General features: G+C 44.0%; 1 protein-coding gene across 1 annotated transcript in view; it reads right to left on the bottom strand.

Annotated features, from left to right (window-relative positions):
- ubn2b (ubinuclein 2b) overlaps nucleotides 1–13444 on the bottom strand; it is an 85026-nt gene that overhangs the window by 44676 nt on the left and 26906 nt on the right. The window contains exons 11-13 of the mRNA XM_061973538.2: nucleotides 1832–1972; nucleotides 1700–1750; nucleotides 1590–1632 (exon numbers count right to left, since the gene is read on the bottom strand). Of these exons, the coding sequence (XP_061829522.1) occupies nucleotides 1590–1632; nucleotides 1700–1750; nucleotides 1832–1972 (235 nt within the window). The remainder of the gene's footprint in view (nucleotides 1–1589; nucleotides 1633–1699; nucleotides 1751–1831; nucleotides 1973–13444) is intronic.

Below are 13444 nucleotides of genomic sequence, written 5' to 3'. Positions count from 1 at the left end.
GCTAGAGAATAAGGAGTGCTTGAAACTCTGCATGTCAATATCTCCGTTCGGTGCCACACCAACAAAATGCCGAAGCAACTATTTCCAGATCAACACCGTATGAAAAAATTAGTCAGCAACAGAAGGAGATAACGTCCGCAGGAACCTACCACATAGCGAAGGACATACACTATTTGATTTCCTATTATGCAGCTCATTTTTATTTGACACTTATTGAAATATCTTGTGACATCATGCACAAAAGTGCATTTTATTTGTTTTAAACTATTTTGTGGCGTTTTGTACAAAAAGCGCACTTTAATTTAGTGTTGTTTTGATATGTCATCTTAGTGACATCATGCACAAAAGTGCACTCATAGCTTGTTTTAAAATGTCTCTGACAATCTTGCACTTTCTGTTTTGGAAATGACATGAATGTTTGTGCCACTGCTTAATAACTGCTTAACAAATACAGTTTGGGTAAATTTACTTAGTTGTGATTTCCCTCTCTGCGTGAAAGTTTAAAATAAGCATATATTAATGAAGTATGAACAAGAATGTTTTAATGTAGACACATAGAATCATCATACTGCTGTGATTATATGCATCAAGTGTTCATTCAAGGCTAAGGCAAAATATCGAAATGTATATTGTGTATCATGACATGGCCTAAAAATATCGAGATATTAATAAAAGGCTATATCGCCCAGCCCTAATTACATGTTATTATAATGTTAGTACATTACATATATACTTACATCATGTATATATTACATGTTATTATGAATGTTACTACATTACATATAGACTTACACCATGTATATATTACATGTTATTATAAATGTTACTACATTACATACAGTATATACTTACACCATGTATATATTACATGTTATTATAAATGTTACTACATTACATATATACTTACATTATGTATATATTACATGTTATTATAAATGTTACTACATTACATATATACTTACATCATGTATATATTACATGTTATTATGAATGTTACTACATTACATATATACTTACATCATGTAAATATTACATGTTATTACAAATGTTACTACACTACATATATACTTACATCATGTATATATTGCATGTTATTATAAATGTTACTACATTACATATACACTTATATCATGTATATAAAACCTTAATGGAGGCGTTTGAATGTTTTTGGGGGGCTTTAAAGGCGGAACAGATTTACAGAGCATAAAAAAGACAAACATATGTGTTTTTGTCTTACATATAAGGATTTTCAATGATAGGCAAAATTCCCCAAAAAAGTGCAGTTCCCCTTTAATACCGTGACAATATCATACTGTGAGATTTTAATATCCTTCCATCCCTACTGCTAACTGTCCATATTTTATTTTTGTTAAAAGCTGCATCATTGCGAAGCTTTGAACATGCTTTTTTCCACATGCCGCCTTCCGGCCTGATGTTTTTGTTGAAAAAAAAGGCCAAAACGGAGTTGGCGTCGTGAATCCAAACTATCTTCCCATACTAATAACCCTGTGAATGTTGAGCATTCACACAATAAACACAAAGTGCATACATAACAGTAAAACAGTGGTAATGAGCATGTATAGTGTTACCTTTGGCTTGGCTTTGGGTGTGGTGACGATCCTTTTCTTTGCTCTGGAAGAAACAAAAAAAGATTAGGCAACCTTTCTCCAATCATTTCTTTGCGTGTCTGCTTACTCACGTGTAGCCCGTGAAATGGCCGTGAGCCATGATGCTCTCTTTAAACAGTATCCTATCACAAACACACACATGAGGGGAGGTGCGCTGCACATTGGAAGCGAGAATAGTGGAGGAGAACCAAATAAAAACTCACCTGCCCTGCATCCAGCCTTTGGGCCAAAGAGGTTTTACCTCGGTTTCCATAAAGCCTTTGAGGTAGTCCTCTGGCGAGGAGTTCTTCCCCTCCAGCTCGTAACAGCTCAGCTTCACCCGTACCAAGTTACACAGCAACGACCTGACCAACAACGACAGCTTATAGGACACATGTCGGACATATTTTGTGGCCTGATGCAGGGTTTGAATGTGGGTTTGAAAATAAGGGCTTTTTTTAAGGTGAAAACAAATGAAAGTAATATACCGTATTTTTCAGACTATGAGTCGCTCCGGAGTATACGTCGCACCGGCCGAAAATGCACAATAAAGAAGGAAAAAAAACATATATACGTCGCACTGGAGTATAAGTCGCATTTTTGGGGGACATTTATTTGATAAAATCCAACACCGTGCAAACACTTACACCACAACATTACTAGGAAGCATTTCTAATTTTTGAGTGGCTCAAAGAGAGTACAAGTGCTGAAAGATACAACAACCCCATCAGTCGGCATACCGGTAAGAGCGGACATTGTAAATCAATATGTATTCTTCTTATTTAAAATGTTTAGCAATAGGCTTTCACCAAGTCTGCTAGTAATAGTAGCAAACACAGAAAGTACTTTCTATGTTTTTATTGCGCACAGCCATTGTGCTCTGTGAAATAATTGTGCCCAGGAAAGATGTAACTCTAATGCAGGGGTGTTCAAACTATATGACTGGGGGGCCAGATTGGGCTAAAAAAAATTGGCCAGGGGCCGAAAGCCGACTGCAAGTAGCACATATACTGTGTATATATATGTACATATGTACGTATATATACACACATGTATATACATACAGTATGTACGTACATATAAATATGTACGTATATATGTATATATACATATACGTAAATATGTATGTATACATATATCCAATCCAATCCACTTTATTTATATAGCATATATAAACAACAAAAATGTTTCCAAAGTGCTGCACAACAATATTAAAAACAATATTAAAAACAATATTCAAATATTATCCCTTAGCTCCACCAATGACTGAATAAAAACAAAAAATAAATAGATATAAAACCAATATAAAAATAAATATGATTAAAAACTATTTTAAAGGGTAAAACGAATTAAAACAGTAAATAGAAATCAAAATTTATAAAAAAAAACACAGTGGACAACAGAGGACAGAGGACCACACAACTCACATAGTGTTGAAAGGCAAAGAATAAAAAAAAGTGGGTCTTAAGACGAGATTTAAAACACTCCACCGTGGAAGCAGTTTGAACATGGAGGGGCAGAGTGTTCCAGAGAAGGCCCTGTCTCCCCTGGATTTAAGTCTGGTCTTGGGCACCACGAGCTGGAGCTGGCTCTCGGACCTCAGAGCGCGCGCAGGAGTGTAAATTTGGATGAGGTCCGAGATATACTGAGGTGCCAGTCCATGTAAAGCTTTAAAAACAAACAGCAAGGTTTTAAAATCAATTCTAAAATGAACAGGGAGCCAGTGCAAACTCTGAAGAATTGGGGTTATATGCTCGCGTTTCCTGGCCCCTGTTAAAAGTTGTGCTGCCGCGTTCTGGACTAACTGCAACCGGGAGAGAGCTTTTTGGCTAATGCCAGCATAAAGTGCATTGCAGTAGTCCAGGCGACTTGAAATAAAAGCATGCACGACTTGTTCAAAACGGTTAAAAGATAAAAACGGTTTTACCTTTACGAAAAGACAAAGATGATAAAAACACAATTTTAAAACGCCATTGACTTGTTTGTCAAGTTTAAAATCGCTGTCTATAGTGACGCCAAGGCTGGTGACTTTGGGACGCACATAATTTTGCAATGGTCCCAAGTCAGTGAGGGCCAAATTTCCATTTTTCGCTCATTCATTATTAAAACATTCTGGGCTAACCAAGCCTTGATGTCGCATAGACAGTTGAGAAGGGGTCTCAGGGGGCCGTGGCCTTTTGAAATCGGCATATAAATTTGGCAGTCATCTGCATAAAAGTGATAAGACACTCCATGCCCCTTAAAAATCTTTCCAAGAGGGAGAAGGTACAGTGCAAACAGGATGGGGCCTAGAATAGATCCCTGGGGGACACCACAGTAAAGCAGAGCAGAAGAAGAGGTGGCGTCCCCCAGCCTGACAGAGAAGGACCTCTCTGACAGGTGGGATCTGAACCACTCTAATGCATTTCCCCTGACACCCACACAGTCTTTCAGGCGGTCTAAAAGATGTGGTCGACTGTGTCAAAAGCAGCTGTAAGATCTAAAAGCACTAAAATGGCAGAGCTGCCAGAATCAGACATTAAAAGCAAGTCCTTAAAAACCTTTAAAAGTGCAGATTCAGTACTATGCAAAGCTTTGTATCCAGACTGAAATGGATCTAAAGTGCTATTTTCATCTAAAAAAGGCTGCAGTTGCGCCAAAACACATTTCTCCAAAATTTTGGACACAAAAGGTAATTTGGAAATGGGCCGATAATTTGACAAACTTGTAGGATCAAGACCTGTTTTTTTTATCAAAGGCTCAACAACAGCTCTTTTACAAAAAGAGAGGACACTGCCAGAAATCAAGCTGCTGTTGATGATGCCCCTAACGGACAAGTCAATATAATACCAGACTTCTTTAAAAAAGCGAGGGGGGACTGCGTCTGTGGGACAGGACGAGGGTTTTAGTTTGTCAACTATTCCTATAAGCTCAGGCATGGACACAGGCTCTAACTGACAAAACACAGCCGAGCACTGAGTGGCCACATTAAAACTCAATGAAAAACGAGAAAGATTTGCCCCAATAGAAGCAACCTTGTCGTTATAAAAGGAGAGAAATTTTTCACAAATTTCACATGTCATCTCCATTGAAGTGGCTGGATTCGGATTAAGAACATGACTAATAGTTTTAAAAAGAACACGTGGCTTGCTGATACTATTTGAAATTAAGTCTGACAGATATTATATTTTCTCAGCTTTAACCATACATATATATTTGTGTATGGTGTATATATGAATGTGTATATTTGTGTGTGTGTGTGTGTGTGTGTGTGTGTGTGTGTGTGTATATATATATATCCATCCATCCATCCATCCATCCATTTTCTACCGCTTATTCCCTTCGGGGTAGCGGGGGTGCTGGAGCCTATCTCAGCTACTATCGGGCGGAAGGCAGCGTACACCCTGGACAAGTCGCCAACTCATCACAGGGCCAACACAGATAGACAGACAACATTCACACTTACATTCACACACTAGGGCCAATTTAGTGTTGCCAATCAACCTATCCCCAGGTGCATGTCTTTGGAGGTGGGAGGAAGCCGGAGTACCCGGAGGGAACCCACGCAATCACGGGGAGAACATGCAAACTCCACACAGAAAGATCCCGAGGCCGGGATTGACCTCACGACTACTCAGGACCTTCGTATTGTGAGGTGTACACATATATATATATATATATATATATATATATATATATATATATATATACATATATATATATATACACAGTATATTAGGGCTGCAACTAACAACTAATTTGATAATCGATTAATCTGTCGATTATTACTTCGATTAATCGATTAATAATCGGGATAAAAGAGACAAACCATACTTATTTTGATTATCGTTTCTCAGCTGTCTGTAAATGTTGCACTTTATAAATAAAGGTTTATAAAAAAAAAAGTAGCCTCTGCGCATGCGGATAGCATAGATCAGTGGTTCTTAACCTGGGTTCGATCGAACCCTAGGGGTTCGGTGAGTCGGGCTCAGGGGTTCGGCGGAGGTCAAAACACACCCGACTCATCGTGTAAATAAAAACTTCTCCCTATCGGCGTATTACGGATACGGCAACAGCAGAAGTCACACTGATTTGCAGGTGTGTAATTTGTTGTGAGTTTATGCACTGTGTTGGTTTTGTTGTTTGAACAAGGTGATGTTCATGCACGGTTAATTTTGTGCACCAGTAAAAAAACATGGTAACACTTTAGTATGGGGAAAATATGCACCATTAAGTAGTTGCTTATTAACATGCAAATTAGTAACATATTGGCTCTTAACTAGTCATTATTAAGTACTTATTACTGCCTTATTCGGCATGGCCTTATTATAACCCTAAACCTCTAACCCTGGCCCTAACCCTCTAACCCTGACCAAATAACTCTAAATTAAGTCTTTGTTACTTAGAATATGTTCCCCTAGTGTCCAAAAAACTCTAAATTAAGTCTTTGTTGTTTGTCTATGTTCCCCATACTAAAGTGTTACCAAAAACATAAAACTTTGTCTTGAATTTGAAAAAAACAAAACATTTTATTTTTCACTAAAGAAGGGTTCGGTGAATGCACATATGAAACTGCTGGGGTTCGGTACCTCCAACAAGGTTAAGAACCACTGGCATAGATCCAACAAATCGATGACTAAATTAATCACCAACTATTTTTATAATCGATTTTAAACGATTAGTTGTTGCAGCCCTAATATATACACACACACACACACACACACACACACACACACACACACACACACACACACACACACACACACACACACACGCTTAAAATGAGCAAAATATTGCTTGTTACTACATTACATGAATATAAAACTGAGTTTGTGTACAATTTAGAATGCACAGAAAAGGGGAAGACACGCATGTTCTTGTCTCACAAAAGGATTGCGGATGACGGGCAAAATTCCCCTATAAGTGCGTTTAAGAAGTGCGAGTGAAAAGCGTCCAAAGCGGTGAGTGTGCAGCGATGGAAACCTCACCACTCTCAATCATTACCTTCTGGGCTCCATGGCGAAAGGGGAATTTCTCAATGGAGTGGTCGCAATTCACAACTACAGACAGACGAAGAGGAAGCCATCGTCATTTCCGCTAATTGCGCAACGACAAAATCGACACTGTCAAAATTTCCGTCCTCATTGAAGTGGGAGGATAAAAACAAAGCCAGTGACTTGCGCAGCTTGCTTACACTAGCACCATGTTGCAATAAAGTCTGTTTCCTGTTCTTTGATCCTTATTTCTCTATTTCTCTCTCAGTGCCATCAGATAAAAAAGATGGTGGTTGGACTTCTAGATTTATGTGGCATTTTATAGCGCTAATATCCCTAAATTGTGAAGTCAAAACTCCAAGTTTTTATTTATAAATTTTAATATTATTTTCATTTAGTTTCTAGACGAGAAGCTCGGGTTCGGGTAAAACATTTGCTGCTGGACACACGATGGACTCTTGGGAGAAGTGGCGGGTCGTGTGCCCGGCGATTCTTTCAGTCGAGGACGGTAAAGTATTAGGAACCCTAACAACAGGACATCTGCTGATCGGAGTAAGCGTTGCCCTGGTGTATCCACTAATTAGAAGGATGCTGGCAACTGTTCACGCTGCCACAAATGATTGAAAGACGGGCAGAGCTGTGAGCACTCTGCCTTTTGTGGTTTCTGAACTAAATCGCAAACTGAATAACATCTTGGAGAAGCTGTTTGGTCTGCAGGGCGAAGTTATGATCAATTTAAAGACCAGGAATGGACAATCAGAGTGAAACATTTCAATTTGTTTCGCTCGCTCAAAACACAAACATTATAATCTGGATTTGTTTTCCTGCTGGAACGGCTTGGCGAGGTTATTGCTACCCGACTCATCCAGAGGACAACGCAGCACAGAAGCTCCAAATTCCTTCCCTGTCTTTCATGGACATATACCTGTTGTTGGTTGACTTTTATTGGACTGACTGGCTGTGTTAGAGCACCAAACTTGCGTACACACACGCGCATCCGCGTAAAACACACGCCACACAAATAGTCGACATTGTTGACAATAAAATTTGTCACCGACAATCATATTTGTCGCCAACAGTTGTGACGTCATCTTTCGGACGGAAGCAGGTCCGCGGTGTCACTCGCAAAAACATGGCCAGTGAAAACATGTAAAGTGTGAGAACATTTCCTCTCATTCTTGTTAAAAACATGAATACTTTGCTCATTTTGCAAATCGGACCTTGTTTTTATGGCAGTACATTGTGATACACCAGTATTTAAAGACATGATGTTGGACATTTGGAGGGAGGATGCGGACACAGCCTCGGTAAGAGTGTTAGCTTCTACCTTGCTCACTAGCTAACAAGAGTGAGACGAAGTTGTTTGAAAATAACTTTAAGTATAATTTTAGCCAAAGTCAGCCAGCTCAACTTTGTTTATATCAATTCAAGTACGTTTTATAGCAGCTTCAATTTGTAATGCCGTAAAAAAGGCACTTTAACGAACCCGAACACACAGGTACCAATGCAGAGGTATCATAAGATTAAACATCCATCCATGCATCCATTTTCTACCGCTTGTCCCTTTTGGGGTCGCGGGGGGTGCTGGAGCCTATCTCAGCTGCATTCGGGCGGAAGGCGGGGTACACCATGGACAAGTCCCCACCTCATCACAGGGTCAACACAGATAGACAGACAACTTTCACACTCACATTCACACACTAGGGCTGATTTAGTGTTGCCAATCAACCTATCCCCAGGTGCATGTTTTTGGTGGTGGGAGGAAGCCGGAGTACCCGGAGGGAACCCACGCAGTCATACAATCTATAGAGCCAACGTTTTAAGAATAATCAAAGATAAAATTCTACACATTGAGGCCATGTCCACACGAACACGGATACTTATTTCTGCGTTTAGGCCTCTTGTCCACACGCAAACGCATACTTGTGTCCTTAAAAAAAGGCAGACTTTTGCAAACGCAGGCCAAAGTGTAGAGTTCCAAAACTCTCCACTCAGCTATGCGCGACACAAACGGAGACTCATACTCCTTAGATGACGTGACGATTGTGCGCTGTCGTTTCCAAAGCTCAACAACACGCCTTTCTGCCTTTCAACACACTATTGTACACTACAGGCTTTTTCTCACTCTTTCTTGTCTCTCTTGTTCACAGAGAGATAAAACAAGCGCACCTTGTTATATACGTCACATACTGTCGGGCGTGCAACGTAGGGCTGGGCGATATATCAAGTTTGTAAGATATATCGATATATTTTTAAACAAGATATTAATTAAGAAATATCGTAATATCAATATAATTTATTTCACGTTAAAATTACCAAACTCCGCTTATTTGTTGTGTTCCTTGTTCTCCCCCGCTCCCCACCATGGGTACTAAGCCCCCCCCTTCCTCCTTTCAAGACGTGCTTGCACGTATAAGAACATCCATGACTGGTTGGTTGTTTACTATGATGAGTCACGATTGGTTGAGATTAGGCCAATCAAAGGCAACATAGGGCGGGTCATCGAACCAGGAAGGGAAATTACAACAGACATCCCAAATGACGATGAGCGAGTCGTAGAAGAGAAAAGGGAATCTTCAAGCGGGCGATTTAAATATTAAAAAAACTAGTGGAAGATGGGAGACTTTTCTTTTAGCGATGTAGACCATGTCCAGGAAACCCACAATGCGTTTATTTGGCCACATTTGGACAAATGTATGCGTCTGGATAACACATTCATTTGAGTTGTTTACCATGTAAGTGTCATGGTTTGGGGTGCAGCTTGCTGCGGTTCGTTCTCCCGGGACGCAAAACTGACGACTCCGGACGAAAGCGTGCAGGTAGGAGATGATTTATTTATCATAAATCATAAATGGATACAAACAGACAAAAACAAAACAAAAGGAAAGTGTCCGTTCGCACGAAAAGCTAAGACAAAAACTTACTTAGCACTAGAAGCTAAGGAATCGCTTAGCACAGGAATCATGAACTTGAAAACTTGCGTGACATTAGCGTGAACCAAACAATGAAGCCACGACGAGTGACCGGAAAAGGCAGGCTTAAAATAGTAGACTCTTGATTAGACCCAGGTGTGTCCCAAACAACAGAGGCATGTGAAAATCATAAGTAACCATGGTGACTAAACTCAGGAGGTGCACAAACAGGCACTAAAAGGAGTCCAAAACTAACAGAACATAACTAAACAAAACATGATCCGGACCACGGATCATGACAGATTCCAGATGTCCAAAAAAAACCAACCAAAAACCAAGCAGGATCAAAAGTCACGGAAGGGCGGAGGGAGGACTTGGCGGTGGGTCGCCAGACCAAGTATCCCCGCAACCAGCGAGGGAAAGTCAGGTGGCGGTGACGTATTGAACGCCGCTGCACTTGGCGAGGCGGGCGACCACGGAAAGGCCACATTCGTGGCTGACGGGGAGGTGGGCGGGAGTGACGCCAGAACTTAAGCAGTCAGAGTTTTACGCCCAATTCGTGGGCGTCCATGAATTAATCCCCGAGAGGGCTGCATGCCGGCGTCTGATGGCTGCTTGCGCAGCCGGCTAGCCGGAGGTAGCGGAGGCAACGACGCTGGAGACGAGAAGGCTAGCGGCGCCGTGGGAAGGCCCGCCGGAGACGAGGAAGGTGGCGCCGCCGTGGGAAGGCCCGCCGGAGACGAGGAAGGTGGCACCTCAGGAGCTTGAGTGGTTGAGCGGCAGGCGAAGGAAGCAGCTGTGGAGCAGTAACCGGAACTGGAGGTTGCCTCGGTGCAGGAACTGGAGTTTGCCTCGGTGCAGAAACAAGAACTGGAACTGGACCTGGAGTTTGCCTCGGCGCAGGAACAGGAACTGGAACGACAGGAAGTGGAACTGGAGCGGCAGAAACAGGAACTGGAGCGACAGGAGCTTGTCTTGGTGCTGCGACAGGAGCTTGTCTTGGTGCTGCGGCAGAAACAGGAACTGGAGCGACAGGAGCTTGTCTTGGTGCTGCGACAGGAGCTTGTCTTGGTGCTGCGACAGGAGCTTGTCTTGGTGCTGCGACAGGAACTTGTCTTGGTGCTGCGACAGGAACTTGTCTTGGTGCTGCGACAGGAGCTTGTCTTGGTGCTGCGACAGGAGCTTGTCTTGGTGCTGCGACAGGAGCTTGTCTTGGTGCTGCGACAGGAGCTTGTCTTGGTGCTGCGACAGGAGCTTGTCTTGGTGCTGCGACAGGAGCTTGTCTTGGTGCTGCGACAGGAGCTTGTCTTGGTGCTGCGACAGAAGCTTGTCTTGGTGCTGCGACAGGAGCTTGTCTTGGTGCTGCGACAGGAGCTTGTCTTGGTGCAGCGACAGGAGCTTGTCTTGGTGCAGCGACAGGAGCTTGTCTTGGTGCAGCGACAGGAGCTTGTCTTAGTGCAGCGACAGGAGCTTGTCTTGGTGCAGCGACAGGAGCTAGCCGTGGTGCTGCTACTGGTGCTCGCCGAGGAGCAGGAACAGGAGCTAGCTGAGGAGCAGGAACAGGAGCTAGCTGAGGAGCAGGAACTGGAGCAGATGCTAGCCGAGGAGCAGGAACTGGTGCCAGCCGAGGAGCAGGAACTGGTGCCAGCCGAGGAGCAGGAACAGAAACTGGTGCCAGCCGAGGAGCAGGAGCAGGAACTGGTGCCAGCCGAGGAGCAGGAGCAGGAACTAGTGCCAGCCGAGGAGCAGGAACAGGAACTGGTGCCAGCCGAGGAGCAGGAACAGGAACTGGTGCTGGCCGAGGAGCAGGAACAGGAACTGGTGCTAGCCGAGGAGCAGGAACAGGAACTGGTGCTAGCCGAGGAACAGGAACAAGAACTAGCCTTGGAACAGCAAGTTCAGATGCTGGAAATGGTGGCATCTGCAGGCCCACCTGAGATGATGGTGGCGTCTGCAGGCCCACCGGAGATGATGGTGGCGTCTGCAGGCCCACCGGAGATGATGGTGGCGTCTGCAGGCCCACCGCAGATAATGGTGGCGTCTGCAGGCCCACCGCAGATAATGGTGGCGTCTGCAGGCCCACCGGAGATGATGGTGGCGTCTGCAGGCCCACCGGAGATGATGGTGGCGTCTGCAGGCCCACCGGAGATGATGGTGGCGTCTGCAGGCCCACCCGGGCTAAGGTTAGCCATGAGCTTGGCGGAGGTGGCCGAGCTGGAAGTTGCGGCTTGGCATGCCGACGGACTGGTGGTGGTGGACGGGCCGGAGGTTGCGGCTTGGAAGTCCGAAAGACTAGTGGTGGCGGCCGGGCTGCAAGCTGTGGCTTGGCATGGCGATGGACTGATGGTGGTGGACGGGCCGGAGGTTGCGGCTTGGCAGGCCGAAAGACTGGTGGTGGCGGCCAGGCTGGAGGTTGCTGCCTGGCTGGGCGCAGCTGAGCCACCCCATCAGCACAGCTCCCGGCCCCAGCCCCCCCCTCAAGGGGCGGATACCAGACGAACTTTAAAACAGACTGTAAAATGTACAAATTCATGTGCGTTACGTGATTTTTTGAAGTGAAGTGGTCTGCACAGTCTTTAGGGGTGGGTGGCGGGAGGTCAGGAGGGAGGTAGAATCCTCCCCTTTAAATTGTCCAAAAAGTCCCCCCCCCCACACCTGAGATTGTGTGGGAGGCCAGGAGGAAAAAGTCTGTGTCGTGGGCGGGGCTAGAGTCCTTAGGGGCGGAGTCCGAAAATCAGAAGGTGACTGGGATTGACTAGACCTAATGTTTAAAAAAATGTTTTGATAATGCTTTTTTTTTGGAATAAAGTCTTTGTTTGGCGGTGGCTGACAAAGGGAGACAGAAGGCAAAAAAAGACAATTCTGGTCCGTGACTTCCCTTGATGACGCCGGTGTAGTGATGTCATTAGTAGGCGGCGGCGTGATGTCATCAGCGCGGGTCTCCAGCTGACTGACAGCCCAATCGGTAAACTGCTTGGTGAAATGTGCGAGAGGATTACTATACAATGGCGGCGAGGAAGACTGGGTTGCCTGTGGAGTCTTGCTGTCCAGAGGAGGAGTTTGGGGGAACGACGCATCCTGACGGCGAAACGAAGCCTTTCTGGCTGGCTTCCGTCCACGCCAGCGCGTCTCCATCTCCTCGTGGTCAGTTGCGAGAGAACAGACAGGTGGCTTCATTCTGTCACGGTTTGGGGTGCAGCTTGCTGCGGTTCATTCTCCCGGGATGCAAAACTGACGACTCTGGACGAAAGCGTGCAGGTCGGAGATGATTTATTTATCATAAATCATAAATGGATACAAACAGACAAAAACAAAACAAAAAGGAAAGTGTGCCGTTCGCACGAGAAGCTAAGGCAAAAACTTACTTAGCACAGGAACACTAGAAGCTAAGGAATCGCTTAGCACAGGAATCCTGAACTCGAAAACTTGCGTGACATTAGTGTGAAGCAAACAATGAAGCCAAGACGAGTGACCGGAAAAGGCAGGCTTAAAATAGTAGTCTCTTGATTAGACCCAGGTGTGTCCCAAACAACAGAGGCAGGTGAAAATCATAAGTAACCATGGTGACTAAACTCAGGAGGTGCACAAACAGGCACTAAAAAGAGTCCAAAACTAACAGAACATAACTAAACAAAACATGATCCAGACCACGGATCATGACAGTAAGCCCAAATCAAAACTGGAAGAGGTGGAATACACATTTAAGAACACACATGCTTGTGGCAGACATGTGATGACTTTTGCTACAGTATAGCCTGTAGTGTTTTACAGCAAGACAGTAGCTGACATTTTGTTCATTATTTCTACTCTTTATATTTCAACATTGAATAGTTGAATCATTTTGAAACAAACAACAAGATCATACTTTGTGCTGACCACAGATGTGTGGTCTAGTAGGACCACAGAACAGTCCATTACATCGTCGACTGGGAATTAAAAAGTGCCTGCCTGC

The sequence above is a fragment of the Nerophis lumbriciformis genome, linkage group LG22, assembly GCF_033978685.3.
Source record: "Nerophis lumbriciformis linkage group LG22, RoL_Nlum_v2.1, whole genome shotgun sequence".
Taxonomy (NCBI): domain Eukaryota; kingdom Metazoa; phylum Chordata; class Actinopteri; order Syngnathiformes; family Syngnathidae; genus Nerophis; species Nerophis lumbriciformis.
This window is presented reverse-complemented; position numbering and strand designations above follow the sequence as displayed.